General features: G+C 41.5%; 3 protein-coding genes across 4 annotated transcripts; 2 read left to right on the forward strand and 1 right to left on the reverse strand.

The window, feature by feature from the left end:
• The first annotated feature begins 369 nt into the window (after nucleotides 1-369).
• Nucleotides 370-8,865, forward strand: zgc:66427 (uncharacterized protein LOC406256 homolog). Its single transcript, XM_035633868.2, has 5 exons — nucleotides 370-1,274; nucleotides 3,500-3,595; nucleotides 3,707-3,812; nucleotides 5,104-5,205; nucleotides 5,935-8,865. The coding sequence occupies exons 1-4, from the start codon at nucleotides 719-721 to the stop codon at nucleotides 5,159-5,161; spliced, it is 816 nt and encodes a 271-aa protein (XP_035489761.2). The 5' UTR covers nucleotides 370-718; the 3' UTR covers nucleotides 5,162-5,205; nucleotides 5,935-8,865.
• A 113-nt stretch (nucleotides 8,866-8,978) lies between these two features.
• On the forward strand, nucleotides 8,979-14,391 carry si:ch211-284o19.8 (protein lifeguard 1). Of its 2 annotated transcripts, none has more exons than XM_035633867.2 (6): nucleotides 8,979-9,153; nucleotides 10,712-10,995; nucleotides 12,058-12,258; nucleotides 12,689-12,817; nucleotides 13,140-13,283; nucleotides 14,053-14,391. In XM_035633867.2, the coding sequence occupies exons 2-6, from the start codon at nucleotides 10,723-10,725 to the stop codon at nucleotides 14,185-14,187; spliced, it is 882 nt and encodes a 293-aa protein (XP_035489760.2). In that variant the 5' UTR covers nucleotides 8,979-9,153; nucleotides 10,712-10,722; the 3' UTR covers nucleotides 14,188-14,391. The 2 variants fall into 2 exon arrangements, with proteins under 2 accessions (XP_035489760.2, XP_047187980.1); XM_047332024.1 differs by having other exon boundaries at nucleotides 8,979-9,146.
• parp2 (poly (ADP-ribose) polymerase 2) lies at nucleotides 14,242-24,562 on the reverse strand. Its single transcript, XM_035633832.2, has 17 exons — nucleotides 24,220-24,562; nucleotides 22,681-22,890; nucleotides 21,916-22,074; nucleotides 21,343-21,413; nucleotides 21,214-21,264; nucleotides 20,619-20,715; nucleotides 20,397-20,472; nucleotides 20,196-20,298; nucleotides 19,948-20,095; nucleotides 19,603-19,741; nucleotides 19,451-19,514; nucleotides 19,217-19,351; nucleotides 18,287-18,414; nucleotides 18,045-18,144; nucleotides 17,198-17,296; nucleotides 16,463-16,587; nucleotides 14,242-15,213 (listed from the first exon to the last, which is right to left on the reverse strand). The coding sequence occupies exons 1-17, from the start codon at nucleotides 24,296-24,298 to the stop codon at nucleotides 15,054-15,056; spliced, it is 1,944 nt and encodes a 647-aa protein (XP_035489725.1). The 5' UTR covers nucleotides 24,299-24,562; the 3' UTR covers nucleotides 14,242-15,053.
• Between the last annotated feature and the right edge of the window lie 13 nt (nucleotides 24,563-24,575).

Raw genomic sequence — 24,575 nt, forward strand, 5'->3', positions numbered from 1 at the left:
TGTATGTTCATATATTTTTTACTGTATATCTATAATATATATATTTTTCCTGTATGTTCAGATTTTGTATTTTTCTACTGTATGTTTATATATTTTTTTCATCTGTATGTTTATATATTTTATTTCCACTGTATGTTCAGATTTTCTATTTTTCTACTCTGTTTATATATTTATTTCTACTGTTTGTTTATATATTTTATTTTTCTACTGTATGCTTATATATTTTATTTCCACTGTATGTTTATATATTTTATTTTTCTACTGTATGCTTATATATTTTTATTTCTAATGTATGTTTATGTATTTTATTTTTCTACCGTATGTTTATATATATTATTTCCACATGATATTTTTCTCCTGTATGTTCAGCTCCGCTGCGACACGGTGACGTTACCGTAACTGTCCGTGTAAGAATCAAAGGAGGAAACGAAACCGCGGTGTTTCCGCTGCAGCAGCAGCGTCAGAAAAAGAAAAAAAGAAAAAAAAAAGAAGAAAAAAAAAAAAAGGAAAAAGAAAATGTGGCCAGTGAGGACGAACTGAGGCCGGACGAAGCACCGCCGAGCCGCACACGACTCCTCCGCAGAGATCGACTGCTGCCATCGACGCTCCCCGCCGACTCGGTCGTCCAGTGCGAGGGACGTTTCGAGGTGAACTCGTTGTGTCGGTTCGCCCGGAGGAGGAAGCAGCTCGGCCCCCGAAGTAGCTCCCCCCGCTCGAGATGGGGACGAGAGCCAGTCGCCTCCAGGAGGACCCGGCTCCCTCTGCGTTCGGGAAGGACGGCACAAAGCGGGACTCGTACCGGCGACCCCGCCTCGCCAGGCCCACCAGCCTCATGGTCGACTTCTCCGGAAGCTTCGAGGACACGGAGGCCAACCGCAGCCGCTCGGAGGAGGGCAGCGACTCGGACCTGGGGCTGCACGGGGCGAGCGCCGACGGCAGCCCCGCGGACCACCACCACCACGGCGGCGGCGGCGGCGGCATCATCCCCTCCGGCGGGAGCCAGGCGTCACCGGCGGACCACGACGACGGCAGCAGCGAGGGGAAACCCGAGGGGGACGGCGGCACCAGCCCGGAGGCTCCCGTCGACGCGGAGCACCGGCCCGCGGAGGAGACAGGCCGCGCGCCCCACCGCACCTTTTCCGAGCGGCTGCCCGGGAATCGGCACTCTTCCGCCCGCAGCGTCGGCGCAAGATCCGCCCGGGTCCGGGGCACGCACCAGCGGCCGATGTCAGAGGCATGGATCGGCCTGTACCGTGTGAACAACCGCCATGGCAGTAAGTCATATTAACAATAATAATAATGATCATAATAATAATGATAACTAGCTGGTGTCCATGTGTGAGTTGCCGGGGGTTAGACATGAAAACAGCTCATTTCCAGGAACAGGACGAGTTCAGCTCAAGTGACAGGGGAATTCGTGGATGTGTCACATCTTGGCACCAGGATGAGCCACATTAAAATGACACAATGCACCAGCAGCATCCCAATGTGAGACACCCGGGGTATGATGACGGATGACCCTCATCACCACACCGCGGACCTTCGACTGAGAGAAGGCGTGATGCAGAGAAATAATAATAATAATACAGACATGATGTCCCGGATGAAGGTGCTCGTGTTCATAGTTTGACAATTTGCAGAGGCCTGAGTTGACGGTTATCACGCTAATGTCAGGTTTTTAACTCTGGGGGTGTGAATCACCATGGTAACATTACAGGTGAAGTCCGAGACGAGAGATCAGAGCCAGTCGCCAGTCCCCAACTACTGGCCAATCAGATCACTGGAAAAACCCACGCGTCATCGTTCTACAGGACCCCGACTGGGACAAAAGAGGTTGTTTTTTTTAGTGACATATAATGAAGCGCAGCAGAAATATTTATAGATGAGTGGAACCATGTTGCTTCTTCCAGACTTTTCACGTGTCCACACAAACGGTTTCTGATAAACGGAGGGAGAGTTTACGACACTACCTATGAATACATGGGCTCCTTAATATTAGAGCTTCATTTGAATTTGATGAAGATTATTTGATTGCCGACGGAATCGCCCACAATGTTTGACTTTCTTTTTCTATCACTGCAGCTCGGGAACAACACGAGGAGACTGTGACGATAGATAGTAATAAAAACGTAATACTATCTCTTTTATCAGTTAAATGATCCACACACTGATCAATATTTCTAATGAGCACGAATGAATAGCTCAGTGTGATTGATGACATCACACATGGACGTCTTCTGTGACATTGCTTCAGCGCCTCGTCATCACAGTTTGATCATCGCCAGACATCAGGGCAAAAGATATTCACTCGCTAAATTCCTGTGCTTGTTAACATTATATTTCGGGGCTGACTTTGAATTGAAGTTCTTTTCTATTTGAGTTCTTTGATCATAATATTTTTCATTTCACTTTGTAGAACGCTGAAACCACATCGACCTGCACGTATCAGCTTTCTTTTCGTATCATATTAGAAAACTTTATTGTACGCTTCTGACGATGTCGCTTATTATTATAGCGACTCCGTCTCTTCCACATGAACGCGCTGGTACGGACAGAGAAATGGAGCGTTCACTGAGACAGTTGATGTCCATCTTCGTGGTACAGGTTATCCAGGATGGTCAGTGTTAGGTTAAGTCAAACCAAATAAGGAAAACTTAATCCTGGGTATGTTGAACTCGCTTCGTAGGACAGGACCCAGAACAACTCTTAAGGTCAAGTAAAGGTTTCTAAACTGACACTATGAATTCTTCATCAAAACATCCCCCCAGCTCAACCCTCAATCTAGCCCTTCTGAAATTAAAATGGATTATGTGAGGAATTTACATTCCTGAGCAGATTATCCTCTTTTACCCGTGCGTACATGCTAACTGAAATCATCAGAGACCCTATTGTGTGAAGCGGAGCTGTGGCGTAAAAAAAACAACTGTTAAGAAGCGACGACACACGAGCCCTTTCATGTCCCAACTGTGGTTGTGCACGGGGCCGTGCAAGTGGAAACAAAAACACAAAGCTATCGACCGCATTTTCGTTGAAGTGCATTAAAATGGGAACAAGAGTTTTGCAGAGGAAGTGTGAGTTCTCACTTGGTTTGGACCTGACAAATGTTTTTTTTTTAAAGCCGAAACGCAGAAGTTGCAGTGGGCTTCCCGGGGCCAGCCCCCTCGAGCAAGTGTCGGGAAATGGGTCACAACTTCACATGCGCGCTCTCACTTTGCTGGCAGCAGCTCACAGATGGGAGGAGAATGTAGGGCAGCGAGGCAACGCTTTTCTGCCTGTCCCGTCCCGTCCCATCCCCGCATTGAAATGAAATGAAGCCTTCAAACTTTTCTCAAAATAACATCAATCACATCGTGTCTGTGACGAGAGTGCATCCATTACTCTGGGCTGCCGAATCTAGATGTCCAAAACACGGCACTTGTTGTTAAATGTGATGTGCGCTTCATCCATCATTCATACCTCGCCATACTCACAGCTCTCTCGTGTCTCTGCTTTGTTGCAGATATCCGCTGTCCTTTCTGCTCGAAGCCTTTCCCGGGGGGTCGGATTGAGGATCACCTGTTGAGCTGCCTCACGTCTCCTCCCCTACCGTACAATAGTAAGTATCATCATCACCGTCCTTATCACAGAATTGCACGTATTGGCGTTGTGATTTAAAAGGCCGGAAAACACTCTTTAAGGTCGCTTTGTGTGTTTTGTGTGTTCACAGCGGATGTGCTTAGTAAAGACAGCGGAGAGTGCTCCATCTGTTTGGAGGATCTGGTTCAGGGGGAGACCATCGCCAGGCTGGCTTGCCTCTGCGTCTACCATAAGAGGTAACTGAGTTCACTTGATGTGTTTGTGCATGACCAATAAACCAGACAGACAAAACAAGTAGGACGATAAGAAAAGGCGTACAGTGCATACGGTGGGAAAAATGTTTTTCAGGTCAGACGTGATTTCCAGATCTGAAAAAAGTGTGGCAACTGGGCTGAGGTAGAAAAATAAGGAAGCAAAAGTTGTTCTGTGCTATTGCACATTATCAGAAAAAGAGACCCGTGTTCCTTCTCTGTGATATGATGTCCTCAAAAGTTATCTTGACAAACCCTGAAGTGAGTCGCCTCATCAAGAGTGGTTATGTTGGCCACAAGATAAAAACGGATGATTGTGGTAAAACTCCAGAGAAAAGACAGTTTGCCTTTTGTTTCTGTCTTTGTTACAGTTGGTGAATATTTGCAAAAAGAGATTTCACATCTACGGAAATATGAATACAGACGCATCACTGTTAAATTTGAATTAAGTGTAGTCACAAAGACTTTCTTATAACTTAAGAAATTACTATGTAAATGTTTACTATAAATCACGTGTGAAGTCATTTCCATCTTAGAATCATGCTGCAGTGTTCCCCCAACTTGGACTTCCCCAATTTTCAAGTAGCCATATTCACCCACCCCCCCCCCCCCAGTAATTTTGAGCCTGATGAGGTCAGACATTTACCAGGATTATGTAATCGATCATAATGAACATCCTGCCTGCTACATGATGCCACACGTCAGGTTAAACCGTGACGTATAAAACCAGCAGAGAGAGAAGTGTCGAAACAGAGGGTTACAAATTAAATTGCTGCAAAAGTTCATCTTGCATAAAGCAGCCACACGTCACAACGTCTTTTTAGATATTTGTGTTCACAGTGGTACATGCCGTCAGTTTTGTACCGCGGTTTGTAGGCGTGTCCGTTTGACTGATCCATCCGGTAGATCGACATAGATTTGGAAACAATGACAGTTGTAAATAATTACACAAACTTGACACAAACTGTCTGAAGAGAGAGAGAACTGCAAATCATTGCAATTTAAAAGCGGCGCAGCTTGTTAATGTATTTGCTTGTTATTTGTTAATTGACCAGACGTATAATTTCTATATTAGTAATTAAGGCCAATGAAAATAAATACAAGCCCATCACACCTCTCGTGTTCCTAGTCAGTGTCAGTGTCGTTTCACATGCCCTCGGGGGAAATTCCACAATCTGACAGCGACTGCACCGCAGAGGCTTTGGCATATGAACACGACTTCATCAAAAATGTCGTGTCCTCACCCCTTTTTCTCTGCCACTTTTCTCCCTGGTAGCTGCATCGACTCCTGGTCCAAGGTGAAGCCCTGCTGCCCCGAACATCCCTTCGATTGACTCACGGGTCACGTGTTTTCTGCCCAGTGACCAACCCGACTCAGGTGTGTAGTAAGCACGTGTTAGACCTGCTGAAGGTCCAGGACCTGTCAGCCAAGCTTCTTAGTTAGTTGTGATCCATTTGATCAGTGTGGAATCTGCAAGATAGAAAAAGAAAGTTATTTTAACTTTGACCATATATTTCAGTCCAGTTTCCAATATTTCAGTCGGTAATATATCAAGTGTTGAGGCTCAAAAGCCGGCAACATTTTTTGTACATCCACAAAGTTGTAGCATCAGTATGTGAACTAGTGGTATGGTACTGTATCCATAGCAACGGGTATTGTATATTCCAGCATGGAAAGTTTACAGAGAACAGAAAAGTTGGGTGCGTAAAACCTGTCTAAATTATTTCACGTTCAAACAAAATATGTGAGTTATTCCGATCAGGAGCAGTCCCAGGTTCTGACAAAAGAGCGATAACCACGACCAGTCCAGAAGAAAAATGAGAATCGATTAACGTGAGCAATAATCCCTACTCAAGTCCGAGATCATTAACATGAGCCAGGTGTGTTTATCAAACAGAAATCAAATGGGCATTATTAATGGCGCAGAGAAAATCATACAAATGATCCATGTCTGTGTTGTTTTTGCAGGTAATCAGGCCCTTAACTGTGATCTCACAAATCTAGATACAGTGGAACAGACATGTCTCTGAACCTTTGCATTTTTTTTTGCAGACTTCAGCCCTCTGTCTAATGGTCACTCTTGTCCTTTTCCCCCCACCTTTACAGGAGACTACACTGAATCCTAATAAAATCCCAATAAAGATGTGTTAATGAATAAATAAAAAATCCCCCCTGTCCCCCTTCGGACGCATACTAATATTTCCGTGGAAAACAGAAGATCCCAACAGGAAGCTACAGTTAGCCACACCCCTGCGTTTTCCATTTGGATCGGCCCATTTGAACTTGGTCTCGACCATTTCAAGCCAAACTCCAAAACAACAAAACAAAAACAGCTGCTCCGGTCTAATCTGTGGTCCAGGCCCTTGTTGGAACAGAACAGAAGTGGAGGGGTCCCCCCCCCCTTTTTTTTATTTCACAGACTTGGCTTGTAAAATGCATTAACTAGATATTATCGTGCCAGAGCGATGGAACCCGCCTCAGAAAGATCTCGAACTTGGGAAAGAACACGGAGGGCGGAAAAGTTGTCTGGACTGTGACTCTGGATCCTCTTGTGTATTTCCCCCCTTCCCTTCTCTTGAATGGGATCGTTTATTTTGGTCATTTTTAATTTTTTTTTAAAGTATTTTAAGTGTTTTGCAACCAAAAAAAGAAAAGAAAAAAGAAAGAGTACTCATCCATGTCCATACATCGGGTGAATGTTTCCTTCCCTCGGCTCGGCACTGGGAGAGCGTGAACTGTTACCACATAAACGTTGGTGTGTTTTGAACGAGCCGGAGATTGAGGGATGGTCTTTTGGTGAACGGGTGGCCGTCGTTACACGGTGTTAATCTGTTTTTATATTACCTGTAAACATTTCAGGGGGATTTTGTGGGCTCCTTCCTTCCATTAGGAGGTCAGTTTCTTGTAGGTGGTTAGTAAAGCGCTGAGTTTTAATGTGCTGCTACACGCTGAGTGTTTCTGGAAGGTTGGTGGTATTTCATTGGGTCACGGCAGCGCTGGTGTTGGCACCAATTTGAGCACTTTTGTCCCTCAAGGCTTTTTTTTTTTTTTTGCCCCACATAAAGTCTGGGTTGTGTATGTGTGTGTGTATGTATGTTAAGATGATGACCAGGGACAGGAAATGTCCTGAGAATGCCTGTATATTCAAGAAAGTGCGTGCGCGTGCGTGTGTGTTTACTGTAAACTGCCAAGAAGTCTGCTTGGTGAGGCGGGTTAACCTTTCTTTAAATTTGAATGCTCTTCTTCCTTTTTTATTTTTTTGTAAACTCGAGTCACGCTGGCGAGCATCCTGTGACATGCGGCATTGGTACGAAACATTGGTGACTCGCGGGGGCCCACGTTCCACGTCTGAAAGCGGTTTTGAGTTATTTGTTTCCCTCCTCGAAATACTCTCTCGGGTGCAGTCCGGATCTGGGTTTTTTTTTCCTCTCTCTCTCCCCCTTTTTTCTTTTGGACCAGACCCCACGCGACAGTTTCGCCATCTGGGGACATCAATGCCAGATCGGGGCGGGATAACGGGGACGGACGGACCGAGGGATGTATTTTTTGGGGGCATGTTTACACCATGTGGCATCTGCCGCTCTCTCCCCGACACTGGAGGCAATGGACAGCTGCTTGTTAATAATTACACAACTACCCCGCCTTCTTTTTTTTCATCTTGTTTTTAAACAGGATTTTAGATATGACATCATTACATTATGATAATGATTATCTGCTAAATGTGTCAAATGGCTTTCCTTTGCCTTTGTTTTGTGTGTGCGTTGATTGCCTTTGCCTGGTGACGGGGTTCTTGTGCAAGCGGGTATTTGTCGAGTTTTTGTTTTTTTTTGAGGACTGATGCGGAGGCCCCCGACTGCGAAGCTGCTCGACAGATGCCGTCTGACAGGTTGTGCGCAGGCCAAGGCAAACTGGGAGAGGACAAAAAATCGTTCGCTGTCGGAGCCACGTGTCACGGTCTTTGCCACAGCGATATCGATCCGTTTGGAGGTCGGCCCGGTGCACAGGTTTCCCCACTGGCCAGTTTGTTCTCCAGAGCCTGATCTTCTTTTATTCCCCCTCCTTTTTCTGATCCCTGGTGTGTTCTGAGGTGCTATGACTTGTCCCACCACTCCAGGGCAGCCCTGCGCATGTTTCTCTCTCTCCTTTTTTCTTTTGTATTGGAGACTAGAAAAAATGATGCCAAAAGTCCGTCTGTGCATTGGGGGGGGGGGCATTGTGTGAGAGAGTGTGGAAGATGAGGTGCATTGATCATTAGATGTTACATTTGTTGTGGTGATGTTGTATAACTGGCTGGGAGGGGGAGGTAAAGGGAGGGGTGGGGGGTGTTTGTGTGTTTTTTCAGGGGGGAGGAGGGGTTGGTGGTGGTGGTGGTGGTGGTTGGGTTGTCGATATATAAAACAATAGACAATCTAAAAACCCCACACATTGCTCTCTTTGACTTTCCTACCCCCTCTAAGCTGTGTGGTGCAATACCTCGGTTTTTTACCAATACTAACTAAATGTGTGTGTGTGTGTGTGTGTGTGTGTGTGTGTGTGTGTGTGTGTGTGTGTGTGTGTGTGTGTGTGTGTGTGTGTGTGTGTGTGTGTGTGTGTGTGTGTGTGTGTGTGTGTGTGTGTGTGTGTGTGTGTGTGTGTGTGTGTGTGTGTGTGTGTTTTCGAACTAGCTCCTCTCCACTCGTTTTGTACAGATGTCTCTAAACTCCTTGGTCTTGAATCGCGGGGCACCGATGCCCCGTCTGCATTGAGACTGACGACGTCTTTAGATGAGAATGTTTTTTTTGTTGTTGTTTTTTTTTTTCAAAGAGCCACCACAGCAGCACCTGCATCCCCCCCGAGATATGGACAATCTTGCCTTCTACTCTGGTATAAGAGACAAATTGAATTTTTATTTATTAAAATTGTAAATATGTAATGCAATTCAAGAAAAATGGCTTTTGGTCTCTGTCTGTTCAATATACTGTTTCTAAGCTCCAATCTTTTGTATGTCTCAGAAATGGTTTTTTATATGTATTTTTTACAATAAATATGTGTGCGAGATGTTTTGTGAACGTCTTTGTTTTGTGTCTCTGATTGTCGGTGACGTGTTTGTGGTCGTTTGTGGAGCAGAAGTAATGGTGGAAATTCTCACTTTTCACTCAGCCCGTTTGCACAGGGAGGGACCTTTTTTCTTTCTTTCTTTCCTCATTTCAAACCATCAAAAAGTGAAAGCCGGCGTAACAAATGACACCCACATTTAAACACAAGGAGTTTTTATCGCAGAGCCTCCTCAAGCACAACACTGTCGTCGTTCTCTGACACGAGTGATCCAGCTGAACAAGGTAACAGGTATTCTACGATTTTAATTCATTGACAGCAAACATTTGAATAATCTTAATCCACTATTATCTCATCATGCAGTTGATGAAGTTTGGGGTTTTATTTGCTGTAAGTTTTGAGATCTCTGGTAGCAGATGTCTCAGGGATGGAAACATCAAAATTTGAAAAAAAGATTTGGGTGAACTGATTTTAAGTGTTCGGAGTCAGAGCAGCGAGTGTAACTGTAATAATTAATCTTTTGGACTTCATTTTTTTTTATAAATTTTTTCATTCTAATTCTACAGTAAATCAAAGGGAATACGACTCTGTGCCCTAAATAATAATCGACATGTCTCTGTTCACTGTGTGTCGCTTCCTCCAAGAACAGGAACTTAAACGTTAAGATAAAATGAACTAGATTTAAAATAACATCTCTGCAAAACAATGGGCTTAAAATATAAATAAAATGTACAAAATATACAAATCAAAACATCAGTGATGTTACGATTAAACTGAACACGTTTGCACGAACGGGTAAATTGCTCGTTTTAAGGGTTTAGTACAGTGAGCTATGGTGAATGTAAATCTACCAGATGTTAATATACAGTATAGTTTTATATTTCACTGCAGACACATGTCACAGGTGGAAATAATAAAATCCTGTTTCCAAAAATAAAAAATTCAACCTTTAATAAATGTGAATAGTTCAATACACAAATCCAAAGATGATAAAGTTTTTAAACTGAATGATATGACGCAAAAAGAGGTTCCCACAATGTTCGCTGCTCTCAAGAGAAGCTCGAGTTCCACTTCCTAATGTTTATTATGCTCTTGAGCAACGAGTATGCAGCAAGTCTGGTTGTGGTCAAACATTCAGAGCTGATGTAAGCCACCGGAATTATATTACAAAATATTATCATTATATAAACATGGAGCGTCCCCACTTCTGCTTCTTTGCAGATGTAGGGACAATTTCATATCTTTTTTTTTCCGAACTTTTTTTAAAAACATATAACAGAATATTCCCTGACATTGGACATAAGGGAAAAATATATAATAATACTAATACAAATAATAAATAATGATACAAATATTAAATAAATCTAAATAAAATACAATAAGAATTGTGAAATGTATGTACGTACATACTCAGTTATACACATGTACATACAATCAACACAAATTAATAAATAGCTGATAAATTAAATTAAGCAGAATAAGTGAGAATTCACCCAAATGTTGCAGTGGAGCAGGTTCATTTACATAGAAACCTATGACCTTTCCTGTGAATCTCATCCAATGTAATATGTTACATCAACACATTGCATCTTATTGGACACTCAGGTATTGTGTGACCATCTTTGAATGAAAGTATAAAAAATATCTTTCATTTTTTATTGTATAGTTTTCACTTCTGATTCTGCTCCCATTCTTAAAGAACTTGTTTTTTATTTATTTTTCTCCTTACTGGCTTTTTAATTTGCTCTGTCTTTCCCCTCATTTCTCTACTTTCTCTTTTTGCGAACTCCTTGGTTCTAAAAACACGATTGGGATGCTGAAATGACTGAACCTCGTCTTTGGCCCCCAGTTCCCTCCACAATGTCCGACATGGCCGTCACATCCAAGGAGACGCAGGACGCCCCTGGCTCCGACACGTCTGCCCCACCACCACCACCATACTCTTACCAAGGGCAGCAGCCTCCGCCCTACACCACAGACCCCGCGATGTACTTTCCACCCAAGACTGAGGCGACCTGCATCAACCAGCCAGGCGCTGGGTACATTTGCCCAGAAGCCCAGTGGGACGAGACTCCCATCCCAGCCTCTTCCTCATTCGACGACAAGACAGTGAGAAGAGCATTTGTTCGAAAGGTTTGTTTTCTGAGTTTGGTTTTGTTTTTGGCTACTAATCTCCAGAATATCTGCAGTTATTCAAAACAAAAAAAAATGATTTTACAGTATTTGGTGTTTCACGTCTTCTCACGGGAGCCCTCTTCTTAAAACAAACTTCCCAACCTGAAGACGGGGCCCAAATAACAGGGGGTTTGAGATGATTAACAGATGCTTTTGATGTTTATTGATGAATATAAACTAATATGACCTGTAGAAATTATTATTATTACTATTAAAATACACCAATCTGAGGAAGAACAAAATAAATCATAGATATATGCAGCCTGTTAAAAGAGGCCTGTAGTTTCAGGGGTCAGAGGGTCGAAAAGGTCAGGAACCATTGTCTCGCACAAATGAGCCAAAACTATGAATCATGACAAGAAAAAATCACGTTGATTCAAAAGCCATCTATTAAGTAAAGAAGGAGAAGGGATTCTAATTATTGCGTCAAGCAAAGTATCTGCCCTGAGGATTATTGAGCTGATCAAGGTGACGTGTCAGGATAATGGTAAAATGTCCCTGTTTCTATATCTAAGTTACATTTTTTTCAGGCACGAATGGAAACCATCTTAGTTTTTAAAGCCATAGTATTTTCCAGCTTAATGATAGTTAAATAAAAAAGAGAAATTACACAGATTTTCCTTTTTGGGTGACAAGAAAAAATCATGTCTTGATTTTGGAAGACGTACCGAGTTGAGTTTCTTAAAACGGCCCTGGGACTTGACACCTTTGTCAAGAAGGGTTTCTGGAGAGTGAACTCAAGTGTCATGCAGCCTAGAAAGCACACGAATAATCATACATTCTTATTTTTAATCAGTTAAGTGCTTCATTTTTCCGACATGAAAGTGCTTTCCTTCCCACGAAAGGTCACATATCATGTGTATCATTCTCAAATCAAAAAAACGTTTCCCTTTGTTCTTAAAATCCATGAAAATCTTAAGCGTTATGCATATTACTATTTTTAAAACACAAGGACCTTTCGCCGCAGCTCACTTATTAATGAAACTCTTCTCCCCCCGCCCCCCCCCCTCCGCCGTGCAGGTGTTCTGCATCCTGACGCTGCAGCTGCTGTTCACCTTCAGTGTGGTGTGTGTGTTCACCTTCTCCAGCGTGGTCAAGGAGGCGGTGCAGACCAACCTGTGGGCTTACCTCAGCTCCTTCATCGTCTTCGCTGTGGTCGCCATCACCCTGAGCTCCTGCAAGTCCGTCAGCCGCCGTCACCCCTGGAACATAGTGGGACTGGTGAGTAGAAGTGAAATGTGTTGGTCAAGTCCTTGTGCTGCTGCCACATCAGCTAAATGCTGCTCAGTAAAAAGCTCTTAACAGGAATACCACCCAAGTAGTAGTCAAAGTATTTAATTCAAAAAGATTTTTTCGTTAAGTGTACATGGAAAACATCTCAGTTTAGACCTCTCTTGGGATCTGAAGATGTATAAATAGATTTTGTTTGCCTCTGTAGGGAAATCGGTTTGCACTTAGAAACACTCACAAGGGCCGTTTTTCCACACACACACCAACAAAACAAAAACCAAAACAATCAACAGACCGAACCAATTGTTAAATCTTAAAACTTGGATTTTTTTTGTGATGAACAAAGTTCTATCTTCATCTAATATATCAGCGAGGGAGGGAAAATATATTTAAAATGCTCAAGTTTTTTTTATCCCGACAGGTCGTGGTCACCCTGAGCATGTCGTACATGGTGGGAACCATCGCCTCATTCCACGACACCACCGCTGTTGTCATCACTATAGGAGCGACGCTGGCGATCACTCTGGCAATCATTGCTTTCTCAGCACAGGTCAGTCGACCGGGCTCACATTCTTCTAAATGTCCCCGTCAAGTAATGTGCATGGTTTTCAGGATCCGTTTTTTGGCCTTCTATGGCACGCAACTCTAACATCACCAGGACAACCGCTCAAAAATTGTATCCAAGGAAGAAGAAGAAGAGGGAAGTGTAGCGCTGAAACGATTAGATGATTCCTGTACTAGTCGACGCAAACTGACAGACATTTTTAATTCAGTTCAGAGAGATTATTAAATGTATCTGTAGTTTCAGCTCTCGACTTAATTAATGTGTAACCTATTGAAATTGATCATAAATGTCTTTGTTCCATTTGCAGACCCGTTATGATTTCACTATATGTTACGGGGTTCTGCTGATTCTGGCCGTGGACCTGATCATGTTCTGCGTCTTCTGCACATTCTACTACTCCTACGTCGCAGACGTCGCCTACGGATGTCTGGGAGCTCTTCTGTTTTCACTGGTACACTATATACACCATGATCATTAATATATTGTCTACAGGAGCTCACACTTATTCTAAAAACTGAAGTTTTTTGTAAATGAGTACATTAAATGCAATTGTGCGTCTAAAAAACTAAGGCTGCAACTAACGATTATTTTCATAATCGATTAATCTGTCGGTTGTTTTCTCGATTTAACCGATTAGTTGCTTGGTTCAAAAGATGTCATAAAATGGTGAAAAATGACGATCGTGTTTCCCAAATCCTACCATGATGTTTTGTTCTGTCCACACACCAAAGATATTTAGTTTACTGTCATATAGGAGCAAAGAAACCAGAAAATATTCAGATTTAAGAAGATGAAATCAGAGAATTTACTTTTTTTTCATAAAAACTACTTGAACCAATTAATCGACTATCAAAATAGTTGGGGATTAATTTAGTAATCATTAACTAATCGATTAATTGATTAACTGTTGCAGCTCTACAAAAAACATTAATATTATTGGTAATAACAGCCCAGTGAAATATAATATGACAATATAACTCTTACAGGGGCCTCACCTTAACTATTGCTGTTACTACTTTTCTATTTTTACTTGGTACTTTTACTAAGTTTTGAAAGTATTTATGTACTATTCAACTGTGTATTGCTACTTACTTGGCTGAAGCCAAAACAGTTACATGAATTTCAGCCACTTTGAATTGTTTTCCTGCTGTGACGTGTGAAAGCGTCTTTCTTACCCTGTCTGTCCTGAATCCTTGTCTCCTCCTCTCCCTCCCTCCCAGTTCCTGTTGGTCGACTGTCAGCTCATGATGGGCGCCATGAGCTACCGCCTGGATCCCGAGGAATACGTCAATGCTGCTCTCATGCTCTACCTCGACGTAGTCCTCATCTTCCTCTACCTACTGGGGAGGAAGTAATCTGTACACACACACACACACACACACAAACAGACCAACACTCCAAACTGTAGCCATAGTGAAAAAATCTCCTTTATTATTACTGTAACGTATGTGATGTAACAGCTTCCTGTCTAAAGAGAAATTCAATCGATTTATGATTATCTGTTTTTACAGACTCTCGTCTCTGTCTCAGTTTTACATGAATAAAAAAATGATGTTGAAGACGTTGTACTGAATTAATTTGTTGTTTTGGGATTTCATGTTGACCCAGAGTTAATGAAACAAACAAAAATACATTCATAAGCACCAACCAAAATGTTTTTTTTCATGTGCAACATGCACTTTAATATATAATAACGACGACATTCACAATATAAAGCAACATAGAGAAATGTAGTCCTCAATGATCCATATGTTCTTCATATCATATCAATCCATCCTCACCTTTTAGAAAACAGTTTTTGTTTGTGTTCTTATTATTTATTTTATTTACGGTGATGTGTTGAAGTAGCTTGTTTTATGTGACAAGCAGTTCTAAACCCAAAAGATGTTCAGTTTGATATCAGATATGAAAAGGAAAACAGCTAAAGTCTCACATTTGAGAAGCTGCATCCAACTCATTTTTGCCATTTTTCTCTTGAGAAAATTATCGAAACAGTTGTCGTTTAATATTCTGTGGATCAACCGATTGATAATTTCACTTATTGTTGACGCTCTACATGAGTAAACACTTCTGTTGTCCATCAAGTTCCAGCAGCAAAGTTCAGCTTTAACTTCCAATCCTCAAAGAGCAAGAGCTACACAGAATCCAAGCGAACACAAAGATTGACGAGGTGACGCCTCGTCCCTGCTCAGTGGAGACAAACCTCCCTCGTCGTTCAGCCTCACCACAGCGAGGAATAGTTGAAGCGGATCCGCAGCAGGTACCTCATGCGAGTCTGGGCCGGGTTGTAGACGATGAACTCGTTGTAGAGGAGGGAGTAACCGCTGTTTTTACCCACCTTGGTCTTCACCCCGGGCCCCATTGGCACCTTGACACCGTCCCTGAGAAAAGACGGAGGTGGATGTGTTTAGATGGATGAACTTCTCAGTGAGTCACATGTTTGAGCTCCCGAGAGAAAAATATTAAAAATTAGCCAGTAAAGAAAGATGTGGCTCAGATCGAGTGGATGATTGTTTCTGCCCAAAATCTGGAAAATCTCATCTAAAAAAATGTATATTATATATTTATTATTGGGAGTAAAAATAACAAACAACTACTGATTAACTTTTGATTAATCTGACACTTGTTTCCTCTATCAACTGATTATTTTCCAACTCCATAAAATGTCAGAAAATGTTTGTTTTTTTGTAAATGTCTTTGTTGTGTTAGACCATGAGGTCACAACCCAAAGAAACTTGGTTACAATCATAGAAAACTAAATGGCAAATGTTCACAGAATTTTGCCGTTTTTCTTAAAAATATTAACCAAAATATCAGCCTACATACAACAAACATTACAAAAAAATCATAAATGTTATATCTTTAATCTTGTCTTTTAGTTCATTTTCCTCTTTCCTCCTTTTCATCAACCTCCATTTTTCTTTATTAATGTCATTAACAACCCCCCTTTAAATAAATGTAACGATTTTTGTTGTGCAACATTTGAGCACCATTAAATCAATATTTGGCCTGTATGAAATGTTTCCACGGGTTGGGTTGTAACGGATTACATGTAATCAGATTACAAAAAAGAAGTAACTATAATCAGACAACATTATGTTTGAAAAAATGTGTAATTAGATTTAGTTTAAATGTCAAGGTCTCCAGGGTTACTTCATTACATTTTGATGATGTCTTTAAAATATGGCAATATTAAAATCACAATTTAAAATATATATATATATATATATATATATATATATATATTACTGTACATAACTCAACAGTATATAACTGTACTTTACTCCTCTCGGGTTGCCAGTTTTGTTGCAAGGTTTGTTTTGTAAATGCTAAATATGCTAATTGCATTTTATTTGTGTTGAAAATGTTTCTGAATATTTTCAAAGATTAATTTGTGAAACTCAAAATTTTGTGGTTGCGTCCATTTTTTTTGGGGGGGGGAGGGTATTGGGTGCAATATTTTCAAGCTTTAATTTTTAAGTAATCCAAAAGCATTCAGATTAGGTTACATTGTTTTTGTAATCCAATGGATTACGTTTATGATTACAAAAATTATCATGTACTTTGTATTCAGTAACTGACTACAGGTCAAAGTAATCTGACTGTTTCAGTGTAGTGAGGCAGACTAACAGTGTGACGGAGTTCTGGGGGTCCGGTCCGGTCTGTCCCAGGCCCTTGGTGCTGTGTTTTCCAGTTGGCAGATTATTGGCCTCGTAGTCGGCATCTAGCAGCTCGTGACAGTCTCCCAGTGCAACCTGCGACACACACACACACACACACACACACACACACACACACACACACACACACACACACACACACACAAACACACACACACACACACACACACACACACACACACACACACACACACACACACACACACACACACACACACACACACACACACACACACACACACACACACACACACACACACACACACGCAGTTAGCATTGGTAAAAAACTGAGGTATTGCACCACACAGCTTAGAGGGGGTAGGAAAGTCAAAGAGAGCAATGTGTGGGGTTTTTAGATTGTCTATTGTTTTATATATCGACAACCCAACCACCACCACCACCAACCCCTCCTCCCCCCTGAAGAAACACACAAACACCCCCCACCCCTCCCTTTACCTCCCCCTCCCAGCCAGAGTTATACAACATCACCACAACAAATGTAACATCTAATGATCAATCCACCTCATCTTCCACACTCAAGAAAGCACAGAAACTGAAACAGTGCTGCGTCACATCTGGGCCAAGTCCATCGTGTGATGTCCAAACCACATTTACATCAAACAGCCACTGGCAAATGAGACAAAACATTCCGTCGACTCCCACAGATAATATTCCGTTGACTCACCTCACACAGCAGCAGCAGCCCGACGTGATTGTGCTGATTGGCAAAGCAGTAGTTGGCACTTTTGGACGACATGTCGGCAAAGTAGATCCCTTTGCCAAACTGGATGAAAGAAAGACAGGGAAATTACTGTCACTGTAGTAAAAGAAATATTGCTGTAATGATTCTTTACAGTTTTTAGATAGCGAAGTATGTGTTGTTCCAAAAGACACCATTAACACAAGTCATATAAAGTTGTGTATTAAAGGGGCAGTATGCGATTTTGGAGAAAGCTTGTCTCTCTCTTTGTTGTTGTTAGCACCATTTGCTAGCACTTCTCTTAAAGCCCCAGTGTGTAATTTTTGTACTTTTCTGGCGGCATCTGGTGGTAAATATGCAAAACACAACCAATTTATCAACCGACAGGGGACACTTTATGGTGGCGCAGAGCTAATTCCATTTCCAGTTTCCGGCACCGCTGAAAATGCAATATGAATGCCAGGTATTCGGGAACGTTTTGTGCAACAACGGTATTCAACACGACGTAGCAAACATGGCGACTCACACGGAGGTCAGGTCCACCTCATGTAACTATATTTAACTCATTCATAGTTGAGGAAAAACATTGGTTCTTTGTTGAAGGTGATTCAATTTCTGTGAATAAGTACTTCTAAATATTACACACTGTAGCTTTAAGGTGTCGGGGAGTTTGTTTGTTTATTTGCATCCCCATTAGCTTCCTTTATTTTTGACTTGTATTTTTTTTAATGCAGAGGACTTGATTTTGAAACAAATATATATATTTTTATATATGAAAAAAAAGGATGGAGTGAAAAACATTACATGCATGTATTTTTTCTATCCGTCCTACCATGTATCCAGTGACGGGAGCTTCCGGTGGGGCCACTCTGAGCCCCCGACTGAGGATGCCGACCCAGTTAGACAGACGGGAACCGTGCCACAGCAGAGTCCTGGTACGGAGATGAATAAAACATGCACAGCAGAGTACCTGAAGAGTCGCTTATTGTAAAAAAAAATTATTGGCAACAACACCTAACAAGGCACATTTAAACACAGCAGAGTAAACCAGCGATGGGGTCTAGCCGGTCTTACCTGTTGTGTATCTGTGAGATGAAGTTGTGACTCTCCCCGTCTCTGTCCACTGAGAAGACGTCGAGCAGGGTCATGGTGTAGTCCTGATGGGTGGGGGCGTGAGTGGAGTGAAGATACTTTTCTACAACCTTCGACACACAGAGACGAGGAGTGTTAAACACGGTCTGAGCTTGTTGCTTGTAGAGATACAAGACAGAAATGTTGACCAGTGGTTCAGTTTCTGGAACGAAGCTTTAGCAGGAAGTGCACGCTGAATTTTATCGTACTTCACGGAGTATAAGGGCCACTTAAAGGAAGAAAAAAACAGGATTTTGGGGGGAAAAAAGTCAGTATCATGAGAATCAAGTCATAGTTTTCTGAGAAAAAGTCATTATATAAAAAAAATTATGTTGTAATTTTACAATAATTAAAGTTGTAATTTTTACGAGAGAAAGTCATAACATTATGAGAATCAAACGTAATTTTAGGCTACGTGTTGTTTCAGAGAGGGAATATCAGAAGATCAGTCTGTCGTCTGCATTAAAATTAGGAATGTGGAGCATCTTGTGAAGTTATACTTCAGTATTGGTTTCACAAATAACAAAAAATAATAATTTGGCTCATCAGCACCACATTACCATTTGTATCAGGAGTTTGAAAAGATGCTAGAAACTGGGTCTATTCCGAAGAAAAAAACACATGGACAGTATGAGGAAGATCTTTTTCCCGAGATATAACTATAATTTTCTCTCATTACATTATGACTTTGTTGTTGTAATATTCTTGAAATGTCTTCAATATGGTCCTAATACTGCATCTCACAATGACAATAAAGGAATAGTGGAGTGGAGGGAGTCGTCATATTGTCTCTTCTACAAAGGATTCTTCTCCCCGTCCGATGGATGAAACTTTGACTACATTGGTCACATACTTTATCTGCGACACACAGACCTTGTACTCGTGACTGCCGGAGTCCAGCGGCTGCAGTTTGCACTGGAGCGAGCAGTACTGTCTGTCCAGAGGATGTTCGTCACTGCCTTCACTGGACTGGACCATCTTCACTGCTATCTGGATGTCACTCAGCGCCTGTAAAAGAAAGAAAAAAAACCCTGAAATAATATAATATTCATCATAGTATGGACACATATTCACGCAAAGACAAAGATAATAATTGTAGACTCAAACCTCCAGCAGGGCAATTTTTGCCTTCAGCTCCTCCTCTGAGTGGATGATCGGGGGAGTTTTCAACCTGAATAATTATATCTTTTAATAATTACATCAAGGTAGAGACAATGTCATCACTCGCGCATTAAGTTTCCACGTATTCCTTAATTTACCCAAAGTCGTGAGGGATGCGGGTGTAGAACTGGTTGCACGCCTCCAGCAGCTCCCGACTGCTGCCCTTCTTCTTCAAACACGCCTCGATCTTCTTCAGCGCGGCGTAGCCTGCGCGGATCTGCTCCGTAGTCAGTTTGCCTGCAGGTGAAGGAAGAAATACTGAGTTCTCGCAATATGAAGCACAACAGTGAAAGGTATTGAAAACACAGACCACAGTCAGTTGGAACATCTTGGCTACACATGCTCTAAAATCAAAATCAAATCCAATGAAATGTGGGAAGGTTAGCAGTACAAAATGAATAATCGCACATTTTTTCCTGCGAGATTGATTCCGTCAGACTCACCGAGAGGAGCTTTCCGGGTGTCGTACTTCATCTCCAGCACACACTCCTCCATGGCTTTCAGGTCACAGATGAGCTCGAGGAGAGACTGGATCTTCACATTCAGCTTGGAGGTCTTCTTTGTGGGTACAGTGCTCACCGTGGACTCCTCCTGGAACAGTGAAATACATAATCATATATAGCACATATCTTCAATTCAATCAGGAGTCCTGTCTTAGGGGAGACACTGTACATTAGTTGTTGGCTCGTACCTTTTCCTTTGCACTGTAGTCCATGAAAACCATGTCATATTTTCCAGCCACTTTCTCAAAACTCGCCCGCTGTTCCCACGCGTTCTTGGTCTTGTCCAAGAACCTGTGTCAAAAACAAGTGTCACAATCTATCAAACCTCTTTCCATGTGAGACACCTGGACCTTTTCAAAAAAAAAAAAAAATCAAAGACACTAGCTCACTTCTTCATGAAGAAATTTTTGGCTTTCAGCAGATCTCCACCGCACGCTGTGAGGCTGCTCTGACCCACTTTGCCCACTGATGAACCAAAGAGAGAAACCACACAAATCACAGAATTGTAGTTTTTTTTTGTAAAGAGCTAATGTGTGTTCATTTGCTGGATCAATACAAAACCTTTCCATTTATACAAAATGCAAGGAATCCTCAGTACATGTTAAACTCACCTCTGCCCCATCTCATCCACACACTGTAAACCTTGGAGATGTCGTCTTCCAGCAGCTGGATCAGGTAGTACTTGTTGTTGTTAAACTGGAGATTTGTCTGCAAAATGAGGCTAAAAATTAATTTCACATTTCCACAAATCAAAATATAATCCATGTGTTGGTTTTACATCCTGCACTCGGTTTCCATTTTTTCGGATATCATTTAAAGAAATAGTGTCGGAGCATCAGAGTCACATGTCATGAATACACTTTGCAAAGCAGGTGGAAAAATAGTCCGAATGTTACGGGATTCATGAGGCTTAGTGGAATCAATTTTGTTGTAAATAAAATATAAAACCATGGTGAATAATTGTCATTTTATCTCTGAAATGATTTTTACTACTTAAGCCAATCAGCACTACTCACTGTGGAAAACAGACTGTTGCTTTTAGTCTGATGACTAAAAAAAAATCCTCGTATATAACCTGTTACTACCTGGCATAAAACTGATTCTGATTCTGAAAAAAAATTTCCAACTCTTTTATCTGTCTTAATTCATTTGCCTGATCCATTAAATTTAAATTTTATAATTTGATGTTGTTAAATTTAATTTTACCTGGTTTAACATCACGTCGTAAACATCTTTTCCTTCACTGTAAACATGAGCCTGCAAGAGAAAGGAAAGAATGAGTGATATTAAAAGTGGCAACAGACAATAGACCGTAACTTCTCATTACAACTGCACCTTTCCAAGTTTGGCTTTGCATTCAGGGTCGACCGGAGCTTTGCCCTTCATGAGCACCGTCCTCACAACCTCTGCACAGCATCCAAAGATCATGAACAAGGAATAAGAAAAATATTGTTGAATCAGGTTATATTCTAAGTCCAGCAATACTTGTGTTGAATGAGTCGTAAAGTCATTTGCAAATTGCAATTTCCACTGTAACCATCGTGTGGTTGATTTTAGGAGATGAGATATTTTATACATTTTCTAAAACCGCGTTTCGAACAAAAAGACGTTTATCCTTCAAGAATAGTCTACTCTTGTGATTCACAACGTCATTATAATGAATCAATGTATTGCAGTTAATAGTTTTATTTAATATCAGTTTTAATACCATTGATTTCCACGGAGCTGAGAAGTGGTGTGTGTCCTGTTAACCAGTAAAATCTAAAATGTGTTTCGAAACACAAAAAACACTTAATGAGGTTCCCAGATGTCCTGCTCTGTTTGTCCCCACTGCATTAAAAACAAAATTCATATTATAAATGTATTACATATACAACATACAGTTTATGATTATTAGAGGGATGTTACCTTCGGTTTTTATTTCTTCTTTGGGCGTTGCTTTGCTTTTCTGCCTCCTCTTCTTCGCTGCAGGTTGCACCTCTGTCTTCTCCTCTTCCTCCTCTTCCTCCTTCACTTGAACCGGCTGCCCACTGAGCGCAGTCGAGTCGCCGGCTTCGTTCGAACTCTCTGGACAGAGGGGGAGAAAAAGAAGAAAACTTTAAACTCATTCACAGATACAAATATATAATGGGGGAAAAAAACAGAACAAAAAAACAATATTCACTTTGTATTTTGAATGCAGTTTATGATACTGTTACTATGACTACAACTGCCACTATCACACGAAAAGTTCCAAGTAGAGAAAATCTAATGAAATAAGAGTTGGGAAAAACTGTGACTCTTTCTTTGAAAGTTGGATTTGTTGACTACAGGCGACAAGAAAACGCCCAACATGAGTCAGTAGCTGCTTTCAATCGGACTTTCAGTCTGAAGTCCAAACCTTTTTTCTGAATTTTCCGGGGGGCTGTATGTGAGGATGCTCAAGCTTATCCTGCCAGCCCCTAGTAGAATATCTGAGTGAGCCCATGTGAGACTACAGCAAAAAAAAATCTCTGGAAGATTCACGGCGAGCAAGCGTGCGGGCGCTCTACCCCAGGCGCCAACCCTCGCCCGGATGTTACGGAAATCTTTCTGCTATTGTGAATGCATGTGACTCGGACAATCTCCAGCTCAGATATTCCATAACAACACAGACACACACACACACACACACACAAACACACACACACAGACCAAGTTTTACTGTCTGAGAGCAGATCTTCCTCTTGTATTTTGTAACAGGATTAATCTGGACCATCTTCTTCAGGTCGACTTCGTAGGCCGACCCAGATCCCGGCGTCAGAGTGACCGAGGTTCTTCCCGAAGAGACGGCGGAGTCCAGCAAGGCGCAGTCAGAGGGCGAGTACGGTTCCCACTGTCCTTCATCCCCTTGCCACTGCCACACTGATCGCACACACAGAGAGAGAGAGAGAGAGAGAGAGAGAGAGAGAGAGAGAGAGAGAGAGAGAGAGAGAGAGAGAGAGAGTTGTACTGACATGTTTTCATTTTTGGATATGTTAAGTGCGGCCTGTCTGTAACCTGCGAACTTCCTGACTGAATTTATTTTGCTGCCTTTTAGAATTTAAATATGTCTAAGCTTTTTGGAAGTACTAAAATGAAATAAATTGAACTACATCTACTGTTATATGGATCTATTTTAAGTGACTAATATATGACTATATTAGCTGATATAATTAGATTAATACTAATGCACTAATGTGTGAGCAGCATTTTACTGTTGTAGCAACTTTTAACTACTTTCATTTGAAAATTCAGTTTCGTTAATAAGACGTTAGTAAGAGATAAATCTGCGAGGTTGTGAAGTGATGATTTCTCATAGTTTTGCTTACAGTTGTTTTGTTTTTTTTAATCTTACATTGGAGCAGCTTTATTCAACTTCAATCCTGTTGAAAAGTGCTGTGTGAATAAATCTATTACTGTTCATAATAATAAGTGAAAAAGAAAGAGAAAAACAAAGCTGCATATATATACATAATGTCCTTTTTTGGTGAAATACTGGACAATTTGACCTCTTTGGGTCTGAAATATCTATTTTTATAAAATCATTTGAGACATTAAGGTGGAAAATCTCTTTGGTGGACGTTAGAAAAATGTTAAATTCTGAAAATGTGACCCGCAGACGTGTGTGGACGTGTGCGTGTGTGTGTGTGTGTGTGTGTGTGTGTGTGTGTGCGTGGCCCAGGCTTTAGTCTTGAGCCATGTTTGGTATTCTATAGGATGATCATATTTTACTCTTAATCTAGTGTAAACTAACGTGTTAAATCAATGTAGTGGAGCATTGGAAAGTGGCATAAAATGAAATGTGTCGGTACATCATAATTACACAGCACCTGAGTAACTGCACACAGCTATTTAACCAACACAAGCATTATTTAGATGCATCTTATGAACAGGTATTAAGCTATAATATTCAGAAACAGTGATATTACATCTTACATCCCTTTAGCAGGAGGGTTGTTGTTGTTGTTGTTGTTGTTGTTGTTGTTGTTGTATATTTTGTGCATGTGTTGACGTGCTTGACCAACCCTGCCAGGCTTGTAACAGGTCTTGCTAATTACAAGGATAACAACAACAATAATGAAGTATACTGTTCCCCGAAAGCTCAGTCAAATCCTTATTAATAACCGTGTGTAACATAAATCCTCCGGGTTCTGTTCAGACATGCTGCTACGTCGTCAGCTAGCTGCCTCGTCCGTCCGGCGGCATACGAACCTGTTTTGGACGGAACTTCTTCTTCATTTAATGCGTCTGCCCCCTGACTTTTATTGCTCGACGCCCTTGTTCGCCTCATGGTGGTTTTGTGGGGGGGGAAAGAAGAAATGATAACGAGCTGGTGTCCGTATAAAACAGGGACCGAAGCCACAACGAGCAACGCGGTAAACTTCAAACTTTATTAACCCACCGCCGCTTCCGCCAAAGATCGTCTAGTCAGCAGATGATGCGCTCCGTTTGTTGAAAGACTTAAACACACATATTTAACGTGACATTTAAATCAAAAACATTGTAACTTTAGCTTTAGCTTTCACTCGGTTTAATCCTTATAATCGTCATGTGAAAAATAAGTAGGT

This window comes from Scophthalmus maximus, chromosome 5, assembly GCF_022379125.1.
Source record: "Scophthalmus maximus strain ysfricsl-2021 chromosome 5, ASM2237912v1, whole genome shotgun sequence".
Classification (NCBI taxonomy): Eukaryota; Metazoa; Chordata; class Actinopteri; order Pleuronectiformes; family Scophthalmidae; genus Scophthalmus; species Scophthalmus maximus.

What these genes read in the sequence shown, in the direction of transcription:
- zgc:66427 (XM_035633868.2), top strand. Translation starts at nt 719, where the DNA reads ATGGGGACGAGAGCCAGTCGCCTCCAGGAGGACCCGGCTCCCTCTGCG. An exon ending in TGTGAACAACCGCCATGGCA is followed by an intron (nt 1,275 to 3,499) that starts GTAAGTCATATT and finishes GCTTTGTTGCAG; the next exon opens with ATATCCGCTGTCCTTTCTGC. An exon ending in TCCTCCCCTACCGTACAATA is followed by an intron (nt 3,596 to 3,706) that starts GTAAGTATCATC and finishes GTGTGTTCACAG; the next exon opens with CGGATGTGCTTAGTAAAGAC.
- si:ch211-284o19.8 (XM_035633867.2), top strand. Translation starts at nt 10,723, where the DNA reads ATGTCCGACATGGCCGTCACATCCAAGGAGACGCAGGACGCCCCTGGC. An exon ending in TCATTGCTTTCTCAGCACAG is followed by an intron (nt 12,818 to 13,139) that starts GTCAGTCGACCG and finishes TTCCATTTGCAG; the next exon opens with ACCCGTTATGATTTCACTAT. An exon ending in GAGCTCTTCTGTTTTCACTG is followed by an intron (nt 13,284 to 14,052) that starts GTACACTATATA and finishes CCTCCCTCCCAG; the next exon opens with TTCCTGTTGGTCGACTGTCA.
- parp2 (XM_035633832.2), bottom strand. Translation starts at nt 24,298, where the DNA reads ATGAGGCGAACAAGGGCGTCGAGCAATAAAAGTCAGGGGGCAGACGCA. An exon ending in AAAAATTTCTTCATGAAGAA is followed by an intron (nt 20,299 to 20,396) that starts GTGAGCTAGTGT and finishes TTTTTGACACAG; the next exon opens with GTTCTTGGACAAGACCAAGA. An exon ending in CGCATCCCTCACGACTTTGG is followed by an intron (nt 19,515 to 19,602) that starts GTAAATTAAGGA and finishes ATAATTATTCAG; the next exon opens with GTTGAAAACTCCCCCGATCA.